General features: G+C 38.4%; 1 protein-coding gene across 3 annotated transcripts in view; it reads left to right on the top strand.

The window, feature by feature from the left end:
- The window catches only part of cep152 (centrosomal protein 152), a 228,502-nt gene that overhangs the window by 189,210 nt on the left and 16,495 nt on the right, over positions 1–22,797 (top strand). For all 3 annotated transcript variants that reach the window (XM_073032844.1, XM_073032843.1, XM_073032845.1), the window contains 4 exons: positions 2,337–2,472; positions 3,304–3,483; positions 7,915–8,014; positions 21,406–21,509. In XM_073032844.1, coding sequence (XP_072888945.1) covers positions 2,337–2,472; positions 3,304–3,483; positions 7,915–8,014; positions 21,406–21,509 — 520 coding nt within the window. The remainder of the gene's footprint in view (positions 1–2,336; positions 2,473–3,303; positions 3,484–7,914; positions 8,015–21,405; positions 21,510–22,797) is intronic.

Below are 22,797 nucleotides of genomic sequence, written 5' to 3'. Positions count from 1 at the left end.
GATGTTTTCAAGAAGGAGCTAGATAGGTATCTTATGGATAGGGGAATCAAGGGATATGGGGACAAGGCAGGAACCGGGTATTGATAGGAATTGATCAGCCATGATCTCAAAATGGCGGTGCAGGCTCGAAGGGCCGAATGGTCTACTTCTGCACCTATTGTCTATTGTCTATAATTGTCCACTTTTATATTCCTTAAAAGTGCCAGTACTTCCTCCTCTTTAATTGTCATAGTTTCCAATACTTCCCTACTTGTTTCCCTTACCTTACACAATTCAGTATCCTTCTCCTTAGTGAATACAGAAGAAAAGAAATTGTTCAAAATCTCCCCCATCTCTTTCGGTTCCACACATAGCTGTCTACTCTGATTCTCTAAGGGACCAATTTAGAGGGGAGGAAGTACTGGCAGTTTTAAGGAATATAAAAGTGGGTAAATCTCCGGGTCCTGACAGGATATTCCCTAGGACCTTGAGGGAAGTTGGTGTAGAACTAGCAGGGGCTCTGACAGAAATATTTCAGATGTTATTAGAAACGGGGATGGTGCCGGAGGATTGGTGTATTGCTCATTCCATTGTTTAAAAAGGGTTCTAAGAGTAAACCTAGCAATTATAGGCCTGTCAGTTTGATGTCAGTGGTGGGTAAATTAATGGAAAGTATTCTTAGAGATGGTATATATAATTATCCGGATAGACAGGGTCTGATTAGGAACAGTCAACATGGATTTGTGCGTGGAAAGTCATGTTTGACAAATCTTACTGAATTTTTGAAGAGGTAACGAGGAAAGTTGATGAGGGTAAAGCGGTGGATGTTGTCTATAAGGACTTCAGTAAGGCCTTTGACAAGGCTCCGCACGGAAGGTTAGTTAGGAAGGTTCAAACGTTGGGTATTAATATTGAATAGTGAAATTGATTCAACAGTGGCTGGATGGGAGATGCCAGAGAGTAGTGGTGGATAACTGTTTTGTCAGATTGGAGGCCGGTGACTAGTGGTGTGCCTCAGGGATCTGTACTGGGACCAATGTTGTTTGTCATATACGTTAATGATCTGGATGATGGGGTGGTAAATTGGATTAGTAAGTATGCAGATGATACTAAGGTAGGTGGCATTGTGGATAATGAAGTAGGTTTTCAAAGTTTGCAGAGAGATTTAGGCCAGTTAGAAAAGTGGGCTGAATGATGGCAGATGGAGTTTAATGCTGATAAGTGTGAGGTGCTACATTTTGGTAGGAATAATCCAAATAGGATATACATGGTAAATGGTAGGGCATTGAAAAATGCAGTAGAACAGAGTGATCTAGGAATAATGGTGCATAGTTCCCTGAAGGTGGAATCTCATGTGGATTGGGTGGTGAAGAAAGCTTTTGGTATGCTGGCCTTTATAAATCGAAGCATTAATTATAGGAGTTGGGATGTAATGTTAAAATTGTACAAGGCATTGGTAAGGCCGAATTTGGAGTATTGTGTACAGTTCTGGTCACCAAATTATAGGAAAGATGTCAACAAAATAGAGAGAGTACAGAGAAGACTTACTAGAATGTTACCTGGGTTTCAGCACCTAAGTTACAGGGAAAGGTTAAACAAGTTAGGTCTTTATTATTTGGAGCGTAGAAGGTTGAGCGGGAACTTGATAGAGGTATTTAAAATAATGAGGGGGATAGATCGAGTTGACGTGGATAGGCTTTGAGAGTAGGGGAGATTCAAACAAGAGGACATGATTTGAGAGTTAAGGGGCAAAAGTTTAAGGATAACACGAGGGGGAATTTCTTTACTCAGAGTGTGGTTGCTGTATAGAAGGAGCTTCCAGTAGAAGTGGTAGAGGCAGGTTTGGTATTGTCATTTAAAGTAAAATTGGATAGATATATGGACAGGAAAGGAATGGAGGGTTATGGGCTAAGTGCGGGCCACTGGGACTAGGTGAGTGTAAGCGTTGGCATGGACTAGAAGGGCCGAGATGGCCTGTTTCTGTGCTGTAATTGTTATATGGTTATAACTCATCTCCTTCTACCTTAAGCCACAAACTTATCAATCACCCCTGCTGTGGACACTTTCTGGAGGTCCAAGATCCATATGCTACACGATCGCTGGACTAAGTGTAAATGTACGAGGGGACTATGTTGAAAAATAAATGCTAGGTTTTCTAAAATTGACTCCTTCTACCTTAGGCCATAAACTTATCAATCATCCCTTGTATTTTGGACAGATTGTGGAGAGGCATTGTGACAAGTTGTCCCTTTCACATATGTACTTTCAGATGGGAAAAGGAAAGTTCATGTGTATGCTTCTCATTCTTCTAAAATGATGTAGGCAATATTATTTATACATTATCTTTTTTCCTTTAGAATAAATTAGATCTACAGAATGCACTAATAGAAATGGAAAAGCAACACAAAGAATATAAAACCCAAAAGGAGGCGCAGCTTAGAAAACTTGAGATGTCAGAACTTCAGATCAAGCAAGAACTAGATTATATGCGACGTAAGTTATATACCAGTGTACAGCAAAATGAAAGTAAATATGGTTGAACAAGTTAGGTCTCTATTCATTGGAGCGTAGAAGGTTGAGGGGGGATTTGATCGAGGTATTTAAAATTTTGAGAGGGATAGATCGAGTTGACGTGGATAGGCTTTGAGAGTAGGGGAGATTCAAACAAGAGGACATGATTTGAGAGTTAAGGGGCAAAAGTTTAAGGATAACACGAGGGGGAATTTCTTTACTCAGAGTGTGGTTGCTGTATGGAAGGAGCTTCCAGTAGAAGTGGTAGAGGCAGGTTTGGTATTGTCATTTAAAGTAAAATTGGATAGATATATGGACAGGAAAGGAATGGAGGGTTATGGGCTAAATGCGGGCCACTGGGACTAGGTGAGTGTAAGCGTTGGCACGGACTAGAAGGGCCGAGATGGCCTGTTTCTATGCTGTAATTGTTATATGGTTATATATGGTATTTCACTTACTCTTTCTAAATTCAAAAACTAAAACTGGTTGATGTCTTAATGAAATTATTTATATAGACAGAGTGCCCATTTGATTTATTTCAGTGAGGCAAAGATTTTCATGACATTTGACTACAAGTTAAAATAAACAATATCTGATAAGATATGAAGAAGTTCTATTTGTTCTCTTATCATGAGACTTAAAGTTTAGAATATACTGAAAAGAAATTTAATTTCACTCTAATCATTTCAAAGCTTTTAATCTTGTTATGAATACTTATATAAGAAAGTGATCCAAAACCTTAGCATTAAAAAGTTTTTTTAAGAATAGTAATGAAAATTTGTGAATTTTTCCCATTAAAAATTTACTTCACAGATCAGCTTTCTGGAAAGGAAAACTTCAATCCTGAATATCAACCATGTGATGAACAACGTAGCACACAAGTAAAGCAATTTCAACAAGAATGTCACCAACTCAAGAAAAAGCTCGATGAAATGGGTCAGCAGCTTCAACTCACTGTTCACGAACATAAAATTTACGTACTAAACCTTAAAGGTCAGTTTCATGTCTCATTCAAGTGAGAGTGGAGTTGTTTCTGCCACCTCTTTGGTATCACCAGGTACTGGCATTGGGCTATTGAGTTATCCTTACTTTCCTATTCTGCAGAGCTAAAACCATTCAAACCTCGACTACAATCGGAATAGTTAACATAGTCCAATGCCTCTTTGGGGTCCAGAAAAACATGTGGAGTCGAATCTTTGGAAAATAATTTTAATCAGGCTGGATATTGAAGTGATGGGAATAATCCCTTATCATAGGCTACCTTCATGATTGGAACGAATTTAGACCGCGGGTCCATAACTTCCCGTGGATAATCTTCATAAAAATGAATCTCGGAACCATATAACCATATAACAATCACAGCATGGAAACAGGCCATTCCGGCCCTCCTAGACCATGCCGAACTCTTAATCTCACCTAGTCCCACCTACCCGCACTCAGCCCATAACCCTCCACTCCTTTCCTGTCCATATACCTATCCAATTTTACCTTAAATGACACAACTGAACTGGCCTCTACTACTTCTACAGGAAGCTCATTCCACACAGCTATCACTCTCTGAGTAAAGAAATACCCCCTCGTGTTTCCCTTAAACTTTTGCCCCCTAACTCTCAAATCATGTCCTCTCGTTTGAATCTCCCCTACTCTCAATGGAAACAGCCTATTCACGTCAACTCTATCTATCCCTCTCAACATTTTAAATACCTCGATCAAATCCCCCCTCAACCTTCTACGCTCCAATGAATAGAGACCTAACTTGTTCAACCTTTCTCTGTAACTTAAGTGCTGAAACCCAGGTAGCATCCTAGTAAATCGTCTCTGCACTCTCTCTAATTTATTGATACCTTTCCTATAATTCGGTGACCAGAACTGTACACAATATTCCAAATTTGGCCTTGTACAATTTTAACATTACATCCCAACTTCTGTACTCAATGCTCTGATTTATAAAGGCCAGCGTTCCAAAAGCCTTCTTCACCACCCTATCTACATGAGACTCCACCTTCAGGGAACTATGCACTGTTATTCCTAGATCTCTCTGTTCCACTGCATTCCTCAATGCCCTACCATTTACCCTGTATGTTCTATTTGGATTATTCCTGCCAAAATGTAGAACCTCACACTTCTCAGCATTAAACTCCATCTGTCAACGTTCAGCCCATTCTTCTAACCGGCATAAATCTCCCTGCAAGCTTTGAAAACCCACCTCATTATCCACAACACCTCCTACCTTAGTATCATCAGCATACTTACTAATCCAATTTACCACCCCATCATCCAGATCATTTATGTATATTACAAACAACCTTTAAATTTAGAAATTCTTTGTTTCCTTGCATATTTTATGATTTGGTCTTTTACTTTAAAACGAAGGAAGCAGACCAAAACTGACATTGGTTTATCTCAAGATGTCGCAGTGAAAATTCTATGTGCTCTTTCAATGTCAGGAGGTTGAGGTAAAATATCCAGAAACAGAGATTGAAACAAGTTAGCAAAATAGTCTAATAAATCTCCAGTCTCATACCCTTCCTTCAATCCAACAATTCAAATATTATTCTGACGAGATCTTGCTTCCAAATCGATAATCTTATGTTGAGACTTTTCCAAGCGAGTTGAAATCTCCACGATTTGCCGCTTCGCCTCTTTAAATTCAGAATTCAGGGAAATAATGTTTTCCTGCACAAATTGAAAACTCTCTCATAACGACTTCATCTCAGAAGAGGTAGCATCAAGTTTTACCGTGTTTTTTTAATTAAACAAAATATACTTTACTCAAAAATAAAACTATGTACAATAAACCATTCAATGACTCTCAATTGTTTACAAATGTTTCCATTACGGTCTTTACATTTCCGTATCTTTTTGCCACCCAGGTGGGACTCTGTTATTCCATATTTACATACCCTAATTGAGGGGTATACACCAGCCCCCCCCCCCCCCCCCAAATCCCGTGGGAGAAGAACCCTAGACTGTGGTCCTTCCCCACCGGGCCCTTGCGGTGGCTGCACCAAGTTTCAGTGCGGCCCTCAGCACGTACTCCTGCAGCCGAGAATGTGCCAGTCGGCAGCATTCTCCCACAACCATCTCCATGTGCTGGTAGACCGTCAAGTTTCGGGCCAACCAAAGAGCGTCTTTCACCGAGTTGATAATCTGCGAGCAGCACTGGATGTTGGTCTCCGTGTGCGTCCCCGAGAACAGCCCGTAGATCAGAGAGACCTCTGTTACGCAGCTGCTGGGGATGAATCTCGACACTGTCCTTTCCATCCTCCTCCATACCATCTCTGCGAACCCACAGTGTGCAAAGAGTTGGGTCATCGACGACTCCTCACTGCAGTCATCCCGTGGGCAGCGGGATGTGGAGACGACATTCTGGGCGTATAGGAGAGATCTGACTGGGAGGGCTCCTCTCACCACCAGCCAGACGAGGTCTTGGTGCCTGTTGGTGAGGTCTGGCGATGAGGCATTTTGCCAGATGAACTGGATGGTCTGCTCAGGGAACCACCCCACTGTGTCCATCACATCCTTCTCCTGCAGTGCCTGCAGGACCTTATTGCCTGATGGCCCTGTGGTCAAAGGCATTGACCTGAAAGAACTTTTCTACAAAGGACAGGTATGGCGGCAACGACCAGCTGACAGGGGTGTTGCGCGGGAAAGGGGCCAGACCCATCCTTCATAGCCAGGGCGACAGGTAGAATCTGGGCACCGTGTTGTTGTCTATCTTCTTATCGAAACCCATCAGCGAATTTTCTAGACGCTCAGCTGAAGCTGGTGTTTCCTCCGACTTTTTCCCCTTTCCATTGCTGGATTCAGGAAGCTGCTTTCCACTTCTTAAAGATTGTGACATAGTAACAACTATTCCCCTCTAAGATCCGACAAATAAAAGTTAAAAATTCAAAGTTTAAACTGAGGAAAAGGAAGAATTAATTGCAGCCACACAAATCTGTGTGTCACTCCATTAAACAGTAGGCGGAGTCTCTTCCAGTGGAGATATCAGGGGTAAGTTTTTTACTCAGAGAGCGGTGAGTGCGTGGAATGGGCTGCCGGCAAAGGTAGGGGAGGCGGATACAATAGGGTCTTTTAAGAAACTTTTAGATAGGTACATGGAGCTTTGTAAAATAGAGGGCTATGGGTAAGCCTAGGTAATTTCTGAAGTAGGGACATGTTCAGCACAGCTTTGTGGGCCGAAGGGCCTGTATGTACTGTAGATTTTCTATGTTCTGTGTCTATAACACAGGTCCTCAATATCTTTCCTGCAGGTAGGTGACCAGAGCAATACACAATATACCCAGATTAGGCCTCTCCAACACCTTGTACAACCTCACATCCTAACTCCTACACTCAATCCTTTGATGAATGAAAGCTGAAGGTTTTAACTTGCACTCTTTTCCTAGATAATACTGGCCTGCTGAGTTCCTTCAGCATTTTGTTTAATGTGCCAAAAGCCCTTTTCACTACCTGTGATGCCATTTTTACTTTACTTATTTAAAGGTTCAGCACAGAACAGGCCATTCCAACTGAACAAGTCACGCCATCCAGCAACCTACCAATTTAACCCTCGCCTCATTGCAGAACATTTTACAATAACCAATCAACTTTCTAACTGGTACATCTTTAGACTGTGCAGAAAGCCAAAGTACCTGGAGGAATCTCATCTGCTCACAAAGTTTCTTACAGAGGAAGTTGGAACTTTTGATGCCCTGAGCATTGTTGCGCTAGCCACTATGCTATGTGGTGCTCACTTTGAGGGAGTTATGAAACTTCATTCCCAGATCCATGTACTACTGCACTACTCGCCCTACTGTGTAATGTCTAGCCTGATTTTTTTTTTCTCCCAAAGCGCAACACTTCACACTTGTCTCTGTTAAATTCCATCTGCCATTTTTCAGCCCATTTTTCCAGCTGGTCCCAATCCCACTACAAGCTTTGATAGTCTTTCACTGTCAACTCTGCCTGCAATTTTGATGTTATCTTCAAATTTGTTGATCCAATTTACTACAATATCATCCAGATTGTTGACGTATTAGACACACTACTAGTGAAAGGCCTCCAATCAAAGGGGCAACCATCGATTTCCACTCTCTTGCTTTTTCCTTGAAGCCAATTTTTAATCCAATTTAATACCTCATCCTGTATGCTAAGCGACTGAACCTTCTTGGCCAACATCCCCTATGGGACCTTGTCTTGATTCTTAATAAGTGACAAAGCCATTGTTTGCATAGTAAGAAAATGACAGAAATGTGTATTAGCTCCCGTAGCTTTGACCAAACAGATCTGGAGTTCTACATTTAGGAAAGTAAGTTTTAGTAGACTTTTCACTTAAGTTATTAATTCATAGAGTGTCCACAAAATAAATCAAAATTAATCATTTTAATAGTCTCTTTTGATCGAAAATTAATTCTGAAATTCTACTATGATATTTCACAGAAGAACATGAAAGAACAATAAAGCTCATGCAAAATGAAAAGGATGAACTTCTGAAAAGACTGAAAGAAAACAAATCAATCATCAATAAAACAAATACTTGGTATGTTTGTAATGAAATGTATTATCTGTCCTAGAGAACATTAGTGAGAGTTTTATTATTTTATAAGTTTGTTTTATGATAAAATCAGTTATGATCAAGTCTTCACCCAATTTTGACATTGTGGTATCATACTATTTTTCTCTCAAAAATATTCCATCCTTCTTATGTATTATTGCAGATTTTGCTTTGCAGAATTTACTTCTTAATTTCCTTGTTCAAAATGACTTGGCTTTAATTGGCCAAAGCATTTGTTTTGCAGGGTTGAAGGGGGAAGCAGAGTCTGCAAGAATTTGGGCTGGATCAAAGATTTTTTAATGTCTTCACTTGTGCGGAATAATAAATTTGTTTAACCCAATGCAAGTCAACAGATAATCAATAGACTTAAAATAACTTGGAGAAGCTAGATTAGAATTTGAGCTAGGGTATATAATGATTGTTTATCCTCTGTTGATAAACTGTAAGATTGTGTGTATTATCAGTACTCATTTCCTAACATATATTCCTAACATTACTTGCTCTCCATACTGAGACAGAAAACGATTTTTAGGTATGCATACAGTGATGAACATGTTTCCTCTTAATTTCCTGATACAGAGATCTTGAACAGGAACTGATAGAGTCATAGAGCACTGCAACACAGAAAGTCCTTCTGGCCCATCTGATCTGTATGTTCAAAATGTTCTACCTATACCCATCAACACACACCAGAACCATACCCTCCATACCCATCCCATCTCTTAGATATTGCAATTGAACCTGCATCGCCCACTTGTGCTGGCAACTTGTTCCATGCTTGATCCACCTTCTGAGTGAGTGAAGTTCTTCTTAAACATTTAACCTACAACTTCTGGTTCTAGTCTCACCCATTCGCTGTAAAAAAGAAGCCTACTTGCATTTAAACTACCTATACCTTGTCATATCTGTGTTTTCCTTGATCCTATCTCCTCTCATTCTGCTATGCTCCAGGGAATAAATTCCTAATATATTCAACTTTTTCCTATAACTCAGGTAGTAATGATAATATATACCTGAAGCTTCTAATAAACATAAGACGTCTCTAGTCTTGTCTTGATAGTTTTAAGAAGTATGATAAATTACAATATTTTAATATTTCTGCTTTATGTTATGTGATAATATTTGAACCTATGTTTCCACTTTCTGGATCATTGAAGTGCAACACAGTTAAAATAGACAACATGGTGTGTACACTCCTTCCCAATGCTTTGATGAGGAAGATGTTATTTCATCGGCCACTCTGTCCAACATGAATTAAATTTGCACAGTCATGAGAGTTATAGCCCTACTCCTGGACAAGGTCCAGCTGTGCATCTGAAAGGGAACTCTGACATGCAATTCCAATTGTTTTACAATCATATGAGATTACTCTTGTGCAAAAGTGAAATTATTTAGTTCAATCATTATAATTTGCATGCTGAAGATAATCTCCGGATATTTTTCAGTCAGCTTTTAGTTTTCATTTTTAAAGTTGAGGCCTCAATAGACTATAACTATATGACAGATGCTTTTATTTATTAAATGAAATGTGACATTATTGATGTTTGGCATTTCTTACATCCAACAAGTAGAGAATATTCCTTTTTTTTTCTCATGTTCATTTGATACCCTCTGTTCGATCCTGTGAATATAAAGAAATTGCTGTTTCAGATCATGTCCCGGTCTTTTTATCTGTAAATCTTCCGGGTGTTTCTCGATCAAACAGATTTTGGCGTTTTAATCCAATTTTATTATCAGATAAGACTTTATTAAAATTTTTAGGAAGTCAAATTTTTTCTTTGAAGAGAATATGCTAGATGGCACTTCTAGCCTTATTATTTGGGATGCTTTCAAGGCTTATATTAGAGGCCAATTTAGTTCCTATACAGCAAGTATTATGAAAAAAGCTAATAAGGAGAGAACTGATATAGCCAATCAGCTGAAACATTTAGATCATAAATGCACTTCTGATCTGGAATCTGGATCCCGTCTTATATAAAAGACGTGTTGAAATTAAAACTAAATATGATCTGTATGATCTGTTCTTAACTTACCCTGTTGAAACTCAACTTTTAAAAGATAAAAGTCAATTTTATGTTCATGGTGATAAAATAGATATAGAATTTCATCCCCATGGGGAAATTCAACTTTTTTTCCAATGTCCCATACAGTTGTTGTAGCAAAACTAATTACATACAATACTTAACTCAGTAAAAAATATGATATGCATCTAAATCACTATCTCAAAAAGCATTAATAATAGCTTTTTAAAAAGTTCTTAAGTCCTGGCGGTAGAATTGTAAAGCCTAATGGCATTGGGGAGTATTGACCTCTTCATCCTGTCTGAGGAGCATTGCATTGATAGTAACCTGTCAATGGGCAAACCTGTCGATGGGCAAACTTTTGGCAATCAACTTAAAACTTTAATAGTTAAATGTCAAATTAACTAAATCTCCAAAGCGAATGGTAATATAACTTCTGATTAATTAGAAATAAATGATACTTTTAGCGAATTTTACTCTAAACTGTATAACTGTATATTCTCCTAAAGCCAGTTTTGCTATGAATAATTTTCTAAATCATTTAAATATTTCCCTCACTTTCTGAGGTTAATTGAAAATGGTTAGATCAACCTTTTCCTTCTGAGGAAATTACCCGGGTTGTCCATTCTCTGAGTTCAGGGAAGGCTCCTGATCCTGAAGGATTTTCTGGAGAGTTTTATAAGACTTTTGCTCCTTTGCTTATTCCTCACTTACTTTCTGTTTTTTCTGACTCTTTTAAATTAGGCAGGTTGCCACAATCTTTTTATGACGCCTCTCTTTCACTTATTCTCAAAAAGAATAAAGATCCAAATGATTGTTCTTCCTACAGACCTATTTCTTAATGTTGATGCTAAAATTTTTATCTAAACTTTTGGCTCATAGAATGGAAAACATTAGCCTTCTGTTATTTCTGATGACCAGACCGGATCTATTAACAATCGTTATTCTCATTTTAGCATTCTTCATTTACTGAATGTTATTTACTCTCTCTCTCTAAAGAAACTGTGGAATGTGTTATCTCTTTAGATGCTGAGAAAGCCCTTGATCGGGTTGAATGGAATTATTTATTTAAAATATTAGAAAAATTTAACTTTGGGTCCAGTTTCGGTTAATAGATTAAATTACTTTATTTATCTCCCACTGCACAGGTTCTTACTAACTCTTGAGTTCTAAACCATTTAATCTCCAATGTGGTACCAGACAAGGATGTCCTTTGAGTCCTTGGCTTTTTGATTTGGCTTTAGAGCCTTTAGCCATCGTGTTTCATGAATCCGTTGATATCTCGGGTATTTTAAGGATAAAATAAGTTGTCATAACTCATAAGTTGTCGCTTTATGCTGATGACCTTTTGCTCTACATCTCTAATGTGGAGTCCTCTCTACCCTCAGTACTTTTACTTTCTGAATTCAGTCAGTTCAGTCAGGATATAAACTTAATCTTCATAAGAATGAACATTTTCCTTTGAATAATTTGGTATCAGTCAACTCTGACCTTTTAAAATTGTAAGAAATCAATTTACTTATTTGGGTATAACAATTACTAGAAATTATAAATTTCTTTTTAAAGAAAACTTTATCACTCTTTTGGAATATGTTAAGAAGGTACTATCAAACTGGTCTCCCCTTTCCTTATTGCCTAAATTTTTATATTTATTTCAAGCCCTACCTGTTTTTATTCCTAACTCCTTTTTTTGACTCTTTTAGACTCGATTATATCTTCTTATTTATGGAAGAATAAAATCCCCTGATTAAACAAAGTTCACCTTCAGAAAACTAAAAAAAATGAAGGATTAGCTCTACCCAATTTTAGGTTTTACTACTGGGCAGTCAACATAAGCTACCTTATGTTTTGGTTATATTATATTAATCGTGATGACTGTCCGGTTTGAGTCTATTCAGAAGTTAATTCTGTTAATAAATTTTCTATCATTTACTTTACTTTATTGTCACCAAACAATTGATACTAGAGCGTACAATCATCACAGTGATATTTGTTTCTGTACTTCACGCTCCCTGAAGTACAAATCAAGGTAAATATAATAAAAATTTAAATTATAAATCATAATTAGAAAAATAGAAAAGGGAAAGTAAAGTGTAGTGCAAGTCAGGTCCAGATATTTGGAAGGTACGGCCCAGATCCGGGTCAGGATCCGTTCAGCAGTCTGATCACAGTTGGAAAGAAGCTGTTCCCAAATCTGGCCGTACGAATCTTCATGCTCCTGTACCTTTTTGTGGGACAAAAAGACTTCTTCTACTGCCCATAGTACTTTCCCCTTAGATTCCTTCTTTACCTCTCCTGCCGATCACCTCCCTGCTCCCCTTCCCCCACCCCTTGATCTTTCCTCTGATGGATTTTCCACCCTCTCCCCACCTTCTTTATAGGGCCCCACCCCCTCCTTCTTTAGTCCTGACGAAGGGTTTTGACCCAAAACGTTGACTGCTTCTTTCAACGGATGCTGCCCGATCTGCTGAGTTCATCCAGCTTTTTTGTACGTCTCGAACTTCCATACCAGGTTGTGATGCACCCTAGAAGAATGCTTTCTATGGCGCACCTATAAAAATTAAACATTTGTCTTCTTGGTTCTTCAATTCCTCTATCCTTAAGTAATTTAACTGATAATTATATAGTTAAACATTCTTTGAGAATTTGGTTACAATTTAGAAAATTCTTTAGGACATTTGGTTATTCACTCTCTAGTCCCATTTTTTCTAATTACTTTTTAAACCTTCTTTGACTGATGTAGTTTTTAAACAGTGGAATAGACTAGGTATTAAATGTTTTTAGGATCTGTTTGTTGGAGATGGTCTTTCCTCATTTGATCAAATATCTATTAATATAATCTTCATAAAGCTCACTTTTTTAGATATTTACGAATTAGACTTCTTGCGTTCTCAACTTCATACATTTCCTAAATGTCCAGATAAGAATTTAATTGATACCATTTTCACTCTGAAACCTTTTCATAATGGATCTATTTCTAATATTTATAGTATGTTGTTGGCAATGAGAAACATTCCATTAGACAAAATTAAAAGATCTCTGGGAACAAGACCTACAGTTTTCAATTGATGAGGATACTTGGAATGAAATTTTTAAACTTGTTCACATCACTTCATTATGTGTGTGTCACTCTCTTTTACAATTTAAAGTAGTTCATAGAGCCTATATGACTAAAGATAAGCTCTCTCGTTTTTACTCAGATTGTTCTCCATACTGTAATAGGTATAATGTCGAAGAGGCCTCTCGAATTCATATGTTTTGGTCCTGCCCACGGCTTGATAAATTTTGGAAAGAAGTATTTCAAACTTTTTTGGAGCTTTTTAAAGTAAACTCTAAACCCAACCCTCTGAATGCCTTGTTTGGCATGTTGGAGGAAATAATTTTACTCTTAAGCTGAATAATTTGCATGTTTTGGCTTTTATTTCTTTTTTAGCCAGAAGAGTTTTGTTGCTTAAATGGAAAGATGCCGCTCTGCCTACTCATGCCCATTGGTTGATTGATGTTATAGAACATAGAGAACAATATAGCACAGTACAGGAGCTTCGGCCCACAATGTTGTGCCGACCCTTAAACCCTACCTCCCATATAACCCTGACCTGAAATTCCTCCATATACCTGTCTAGTAGTCTCTTAAATTTCACTAGTGTATCTGTCAGGCAGTGCATTCCACACACCAACCACTCTCTGAGTAAAAAACGTCCCTCTAATATCCCCATCGAACCATAGAACATTACAGCACAGAAACAGGCCTTTTGGCCCTTCTTGGCTGTGTCGAACCATTTTTCTGCCTGGTCCTACTGACCTGCACCTGGGCCATATCCCTTCAAACCCCTCTCATCCATATCCCTGTCCAAGTTTTTCTTTTTTTTTTGTAATTTTTTTTATTGAAGTTCATCATCAAACAAACATTTCTATAAGATGTATTTCAGACATTGTACATATGTATCATATAATCATATATATCACAAATCTCCACAAAGTATTTATCTGAGGTATACACTTATAGAAAAGAGTGGAAAGAAAAAACAAGCAAAAGGAAAAAACTATGTACAAGTAGAGAGTTATTTTTTTACAACATATTCATTGATTTGTGAGAATAAAATCAGGCCCATGAGGCATTATGTAGTTAAACCATTTTTCCCAGTATGAATCAAATTGTTCCAGCTTATGATTAACAGATGCTGTTATCTTCTCCATTTTGTAAATGTCCATTGTAATTTCCATCTGTGTATTTAAAGTTGAGCTCTCCTGTGATAACCATTTCCTAGTAAGAGTCTTTTTCCCAGCCACCAATAGTATATTCATTAAATATTTATCTCTTTTCAACCATTCTTGAGGTATATATCCAAAATATATGGTCTTACTCTCTAAGGGTATTTCACATTTAAAGATGTCTTGTAGGGCATTGTGTATCCCCCTCCAATAATTTTTGATAACAGGGCATCCCAAAAATATGATAATGCTTTGATTTTGATTTCCACAATTTCTGTAGCAAACAGGGAGGTTACTATCATTATGGGATTTCTGAGAAAAACTATCAAGTTTTTCCATTCAAACTCCCTCCATTTATGTGAACTGGTACACTTCCATTGATACCTCCATATTATTCTCCCTCCTTCCTTCTCCCATTTTGTTTTAATGTATGAAGTCGAATGTGTTTTAAGATTTGACAACCCCTTATACATGCTTGAAATGATTCTACTACTGTTATCTGAATTATATGCTTTTCTAAATAGCTCTATCAAGCATGTACTTGCCTTGGTTACATTTTTAAGCATCTTATTAACATATTGTCACATCTGTAAATACCGATAAAAATATTGTTTTTCTAATAAGTGTTTCTCTTTAAGCATTTCAAAACTGAACAGTGTTCCTTCTTTCATTATGTTGCAAAGAACTGTTATTCCTTTAGCTGTCCAGTCCTTAAATCTAGCATCCAATTTATTTGGTGTAAAATCCAAGTCATATGCACACCATTTAAGAATTGCAATATCTCCCTCTGGATTATATTCTTTTATAGTAGTTTTCCATATTTTAAGAGTCAATTTCACCCATGGGTTATCAATAGTATTTATGTACCTTTGCATGTTGTTATCAACCAAAATTGCTTGTATGGGGATGGGAAGTACCCGCTCCTCGTGAGCCCGCATTCACCACTTCATCTGGCAGCTCATTCCACACTCCCACCACTCACTGTGTGAAGCCCTCCCAATGTTCCCTTTAAACTTTTGCCCCTTCACCCTTAACTCATGACCTCTGTTTTTTCTCTCCCCTAGCCTCAGTGGAAAAACCTGCTTGCATTCACTCTATCTATAACCATCATAATTTTATACACCTCTATCAAATCACTCCTCATTCTCCTACGCTCCAGGGAATAAAGTCCTAACCTATTCAACCTTTCTCTGTAACTCAGTTTCTCAAGTCCTGGCAACATCCATATAATCATTTAACAATTACAGCACGGAAACAGGCCATCTCGGCCCTTCTCATCCGTGCCGAACGCTTACTTTCACCTAGTCCCACTGATCCGCACTCAGCCCATAACCTTCCATTCCTTTCCTGTCCATATACCTATCCAATTTTACTTTAAATGACAATACCGAACCTGCCTCTACCACTTCTACTGGAAGCTCATTCCACACAGCTACCACTCTCTGAGTAAAGAAATTCCCCCTCGTGTTACCCTTAAACTTTTGCCCCCAACTCTCAACTTATGTCCTCTTGTTTGAATCTCCCCTACTCTCAATGGAAAAAACCTATCCACGTCAACTCTATCTATCCCCCTCATAATTTTAAATACCTCTATCAAGTCCCCTCTCAACCTTCTACGCTCCAAAGAATAAAGACCTAACTTGTTCAACCTTTCCCTGTAACTTAGGTGCTGAAACCCAGGTAACATTCTAGTAAATCTTCTCTGTACTCTCTCTATTTTGTTGACATCTTTCCTATAATTTGGTGACCAGAACTGTACACAATACTCCAAATTCGGCCTTACCAATGCCTTGTACAATTTTAACATTACATCCCAACTCCTATAATTAATGCTTCGATTTATAAAGGCCAGCATACCAAAAGCTTTCTTCACCACCCAATCCACATGAGATTCCACCTTAAGGGAACTATGCACCATTATTCCTAGATCACTCTGTTCTACTGCATTTTTCAATGCCCTTCCATTTACCATGTATGTCCTATTTGGATTATTCCTACCAAAATGTAGCACCTCACACTTATCAGCATTAAACTCCATCTGCCACCGTTCAGCCCACTTTTCTAACTGGCCTAAATCTCTCTGCAAACTTTGAAAACCTACTTCATTATCCACAACGCCACCTAACTTAGTATCATCTGCATACTTACTAATCCAATTTACCACCCCATCATCCAGATCATTAACATATATGACAAACAACATTGGACCTAGTACAGATCCCTGAGGCACACCACTAGTCACCGGCCTCCAATCTGACAAAACAGTTATCCACCACTACTCTCTGGCATCTCCTATCCAGCCACTGTTGAATTAATTTCACTACTTCAATATTAATACCCAATGATTGAACCTTCCTAGCTAACCTTCCATGCGGAACCTTGTCAAAGGCCTTACTGAAGTCCATATAGACAACATCCACCACTTTACCCTCATCAACTTTCCTCGTAACCTCTTCAAAAAATTCAATAAGATTTGTCAAACATGACCATCCACGCACAAATCCATGTTGACTGTTCCTAATCAGACCCTGTCTATCCAGATAATTATATATACTATCTCTAAGAATACTTTCCATTAATTTACCCACCACTGACATCAAACTGACAGGCCTATAATTGCTAGGTTTACTCTTAGAAACCTTTTTAAACAATGGAACCAGATGAGCAATACACCAATCCTCCAGCACCATCCCTGTTTCTAATGACATTTGAAATATTTCTGTCAGAGCCCCTCCTATTTCTACACTAACCTCCCTCAAAGTCCTAGGGAATATCCTGTCAGGACCAGGAGATTTATCCACTTTCATATTCCTTAAAAGCACCAGTACTTCCTCATCTTTAATCGTCATAGTTTCCATAACTTCCCTACTCGTTTCCCTTACCTTACACAATTCAATATCGAAGTGAATATCGAAGAAAAGAAATTGTTCAAAATCTCCCCCATCTCTTTCAGCTCTACACATAGTTGTCCACTCTGATTCTCTAAGGGACCAATTTTATCGCTCACTATCCTTTTGCTATTAATATAACTGTAGAAACCCTTTGGATGTATTTTCACCTTACTTGCCAAAGCAACCTCGTATCTTCTTTTAGCTTTTCTAATTTCTTTCTTAAGATTCTTCTTAAATTCTTTATATTCCTCAAGCACCTCATTTACTCCATGCTGCCTATATTTATTGTAGATACCTCTCTTTTTCCTAACCAATTTTCCAAAACCTTGAAAACCATGGCTCTCTCAAACTTTTAACCTTTCCTTTCAACCTAACAGGAACATAAAGATTCTGTACCCTCAAAATTTCACCTTTAAATGACCACTATTTCTCTATTATATCCTTCCCATAAAACAAATTGTCCCAATCCACTCCTTCTAAATCCTTTCGCAGCTCCTCAAAGTTAGCCTTTCTCAAATCAAAAATCTCAACCCTGGGTCCAGCCCTATCCTTCTCCATAATTATATTGAAACTAATGGCATTGTGATCACTGGACCCGAAGTGCTCCCCAACACATACCTCTGTCACCTGACCTATTTCATTCCCTAACAGAAGATCCAACACTAGTTGGTATCTCTACTATGTATTGCTGCAAAAAACTATCCTGCACACATTTTACAAACTCCAAACCATCCATCCCTTTTACAATATGGGCTTCCCAGTCTATGTGTGGAGAATTAAAATCTCCCACAATCACAACCCTGTGCTTACTACAAATATCTGCTATCTCCTTGCAAATTTGCTCCTCCAATTCTCGCTCCCTATTAGGTGGTCTATAATACACCCGTATAAATGTTACTACACCTTTCCCATTCCTCAATTCCACCCAAATAGTCTCCCTAGACGAGCCCTCTAATCTATCCTACCTGAGCACCGCTGTAATATTTTCTCTGACAAGCAATGCAACACCTCCCCCTCTTGTCCCTCCAATTCTATCACACCTAAAGCAATGAAATCCAGTAATATTTAGTTGCCAATCACACCCCTCCTGCAACCATGTTTCACTAATAGCTACAACATCATATTTCCAGGTATCAATCCATGCTCTAAGCTCATCCATCTTTCTTACAATGCTCCTAGCATTAAAGTAAATGCATTTAATAAATTCTCCACCTCTTCCTCTCTGTTTATCTCTAACAGTACAAAGAACTTTACTGTCTTTTTCTTCCTTCTCCCATACATCTGTTCCTACACTCTGGTTCCCCTCCCCTCTGATATCTAATTTAAATCCTCTGGAGCCCCTCTAGCAAACCTACCTGCAGGAATATTTGTCCCCCTCCAGTTAAGATGTAAACCATCCTGCCGGAATAGGTCCCACCTTCCCTAGAAAACTGTTGATGGGAACGGCCACAAGGGTGCTCTGCTCTTCCTGTCTATTTCCCTTCCCTCTCCTGACAGTCACCAACTAACTACCTGCCTGCTGACTCCTAGGGGTGACTATCTCCCTGAAACTCCTGTCTATTTCTGCCTCTGCCTCCCGAATGATCGGAAGTTCATGCAGCTGCAGCTCCAGTTCCCTAACACGGTTTGTCAGGAGCTGCAGCTGGATGCACCTTTTGCAGGTGTAGTCATCAGGGACAGCTACTGCAAACAGAGCACTCAGCTGCCCTAACTGCTGCCTCCATTACCTACTCCTAATCTAATTGGATTAATTAAAGGAGCTTACCCAGCCTTACCTCACCTGGAGTGAAGCTCGTACTCAACCTCTGCTCGCTTTTTAAATTCCCCTGCTGATCTCAGAGGTCGACTTACACGCGCCTGTGCAGCCTAGTCTCTTTGCCGCGATCAGTTAAAAAAAAACAGCTTCTTTCCGAACTTCTTTTACCTCTTCCCTCTCCGCCTCTTGCTGCGATTTAAAATCCTTGTAAACCTTCTCTGCACTCTTTCAACGTTATTAATATCCTTCCTGTAATTAGGTGACCAAAACTGCACACAATACTCCAAATTCGGTCTCACCAATGTCTTATACAACCTCACCATTAAATTCCAACTCTTATACTCAATACTTTGTTTTATAAAGGCCAATGTACCAAAAGCTCTCTTTACTACCCTATCTACCTGTGATGTCACTTTTAGGGAATTATGTATCTGTACTCCCAGATCCCTCTGTTCTACTGCACTCCTCAGTGTCCTACCATTTACCTTGTATGTTCTACCTTGGTTTGACCTTCCGAAGTGCAATACCTCACACTTGTCTATTAAACTCCATCTGCCATTTTTCAGCCCATTTCTCCAACTGGTCCAAATCCCTCTGCAAGCTTTGAAAACATTCCTTACTGTCCACTACAAAACCAATCTTTGTATCATCAGCAAATTTGATGATCCAATTTGTCACATTATCATCCAGATCATTGATATAGATGACAAATAAGAATGGACCCAGCACTGATCCCTGTGGCACACCACTAGTCACAGTCCTCCACTCAGAGAAGCAATCCTCCACTACCACTCTCTGGCTTCTTCCATTGAGCCAATGTCTAATCCAATTTACTACCTCTCCATGTATACCTAGCGACTGAATCTTCCTAACTAACCTCCCATGCGGGACCTTATCAAAGGCCTTTCTGAACTCCGTGTATACAACATCCACTGCCTTCCCTTCATCCACTTTCCTGGTAATTTCCTCGAAAAACCCTAATAGATTGGTTAAACATGACCTACCATGCACAAATCCATGCTGACTTTTTCTAATAAGTCCCTGTCTATCCAAATACTTGTAAATCCTATCTCTTAGTACTCCTTCCAATAATTTACCTGCTACCGATGTCAAGCCTACCGGCCTATAATTTCCCTTGAACTTTCCACCCCTTACTCCATCTATTCCTCTTAATATCTTGTATACTTCTATCATGTCTCCTCTCATCGTCCTTCTCTCAAAAGAGTAAAGCCCTAGCTCCCTTAATCTCTGATCATAATGCATACTCTCTAAACTAGGCAGCATCCTGGTAAATCTCCTCTGTACCCTTTCCAATGCTTCCACATCCTTCCTATAGTGAGGCGACCAGAACTGGACACAGTACTCCAAGTGTGGCCTAACTAGAGTTTTATAGAGCTGCATCATTACCCCACGACTCTTAAACTCTATCCCTCGACTTATGAAAGCTAACACTCCATAAGCTTTCTTAACTACCCTATCTACCTGTGAGGCAACTTTCAGGGATCTGTGGGCATGTACCCCCAGATCCCTCTGCTCCTCCACACTACCAAGTATCCTGCCATTTATTTTGTACTCTGCCTTGGAGTTTATCCTTCTGAAGTGTACCACCTCACACTTCTCCGGGTTGAACTCCATCTGCCACTTCTCAGCCCACTTCTGCATCCTGTCACTGTCTCTCTGCAATCTTCGACAATCCTCTACACTATCCACATCACCAATCTTTGTGTTGGCTGCAAACTTGCCAACCCATCCTTCTACCCGCACATCCAGGTCGTTAATAAAAATCACGAAAATGTTAAGTGTCATGTCATGTTTAAATCTATAGAAGATTAAATGTTTTATTTCTATACCTAGACAAGATTTTTTCACATTATCGGGACCTTTTTGGAACTACTTTCACAATCTTTGACTTGTTCAGCAATGATGATGGCTACTATATGTTTGAATTTACGATTATATATCCAAGATTTTTTTATATTCTTTTCTTTTAACCGAACAGCTGCTTTTTTTTGCTTTTTTTTTGTTATGAGGTTTTGATTTTGTTTTAGATTAGAATAAAATATACCTTTTCAATATTATGATTAATTCATTATACCTAGATATGGGGCATTTCAACCCTGTTTTTGTTTCCATAATATCATAATGTATTTTGTATTCATCTATTCAAGTAATTAATAAAAATATTGAAAAAGAACCACGGTCACTGGCGCTATAACAGCATTATGCTAACCACTCTTATTAAACTAGAAAGCATGCGGAAAAGATTTACCAGGGTGTAGTCTGGGGTACAAGGAGAGGTTACACAGACTAGGACTTCATTCCCCAGAAGATAAGCGATTGAGCGATTACGTGTATATGAGATTATGAGGGGTATAGGCAGGGTAAAAGTACATAGGGAGAAGCTTAAATATTACTTGGTCATCATTTATACTTTTGCTTTCTTGTTTTGTATAATTTTAATTAAGCAGGGAATTAACATTTTTGACTTAATTTCAGTTTACAGCAGCAAGGCAGTTCTAAAAATTCATCTAAGTTGATCTCTACAAAAGGATTAGAAGAAATTCGCCATCAATATCTGACGGCTGTGAACAAAATTAGAGGTATCTGACTCTAATTTAATTACCATACTGTAAAAAGCCAGAATAAGATGGTGACAAGAGGGGAGGGAGTACAAGCTGGTGGGTCATATGTGAAACCAATTAAGGGGATAGGTGGGAAGTAAACAAAACAACATAAGTTTGTCTTGGTCATTCTGTCTATTGCAAAATAGAATGATAAAATAGTTGCTGACCAATGGCAAGCAGGTGAATTATCATTAAAAATTCTGGATAGGTGATGGTGTAAGTGTAACTATGTAACAATTCTGAACTACAGAGTTAACTTCAAAGGTTGACCATAATAGTAGTTCAGAGTATTAACATTTTTGGAAGAATAATACTTCTGTGTGAGTGATCAAATCATTTAAATGCAATTTACCAAATACTTTTTGGAATCCTTATGTTTCCTTCCTGATATTTTGTAGTGAAGGTAAATTAGAACAATATCAACTTATTGAAGAAAATTTACAAGTAAAGTACTTTAATTTTTCCAAACTATTTCAGTATTTAAATTTACATGCATTGGAAGCACTTTCATACAGAGGTGCATATCCAAGTTCAACTCCATATCCAAACTTGAATTTGTAGTCTGGCCAGGCATTTTACCATTGCGACATTCTTCCTCAGTTTGCTCAAATTAGAATATTGTAGTGGGAGCACCAGAACAATACCTAGCAAACAATTTGGGACACCATTTGAAACAAAGTGCATATTTACTGATAAAATATTACAGTACAAAAATATTTAAGTATGGTATTCTTGAAGATTTTTCAACATCGTAAAATGCTTTATAAAGCGAATTTAGCTTTCATGTATTAAGTAACAGATGTAGCTTATTGTGTACATGAGATTCTGTGGATGCTGAAAATCTTAACACGCAAAATTCTGGAGGATACTGTAAAAGGGATGGATGGTTTGGAGTTTGTAAAATGTGTGCAGGATAGTTTTTTGCAGCAATACATAGACGTACCATCTAGAGAAGGGGCAGTGTTGGATCTTCTGTTAGGGAATGAAATAGGTCAGGTGACGGAGGTATGTGTTGGGGGAGCACTTCGGGTCCTGTGATCACAATGCCATTAGTTTCAATATAATTATGGAGAAGGATAGGACTGGACCCAGGGTTGGGATTTTTGATTGGAGAAAGGCTAACTTTGAGGCGATGTGAAAGGATTTAGAAGGAGCGGATTGGGACAATTTGTTTTATGGAAGGATGTAATAGAGAAATGGAGGTCATTTAAAGGTGAAATTTTGAGGGTACAGAATCTTTATGTTCCTGTTAGGTTGAAAGGAA

Source organism: Hemitrygon akajei, chromosome 30 (genome assembly GCF_048418815.1).
Source record: "Hemitrygon akajei chromosome 30, sHemAka1.3, whole genome shotgun sequence".
In the NCBI taxonomy this organism is placed as follows: Eukaryota; Metazoa; Chordata; class Chondrichthyes; order Myliobatiformes; family Dasyatidae; genus Hemitrygon; species Hemitrygon akajei.
The sequence above is the reverse complement of the archived record's forward strand: the minus strand, read 5'-3'. Positions and strand labels throughout refer to the sequence as shown.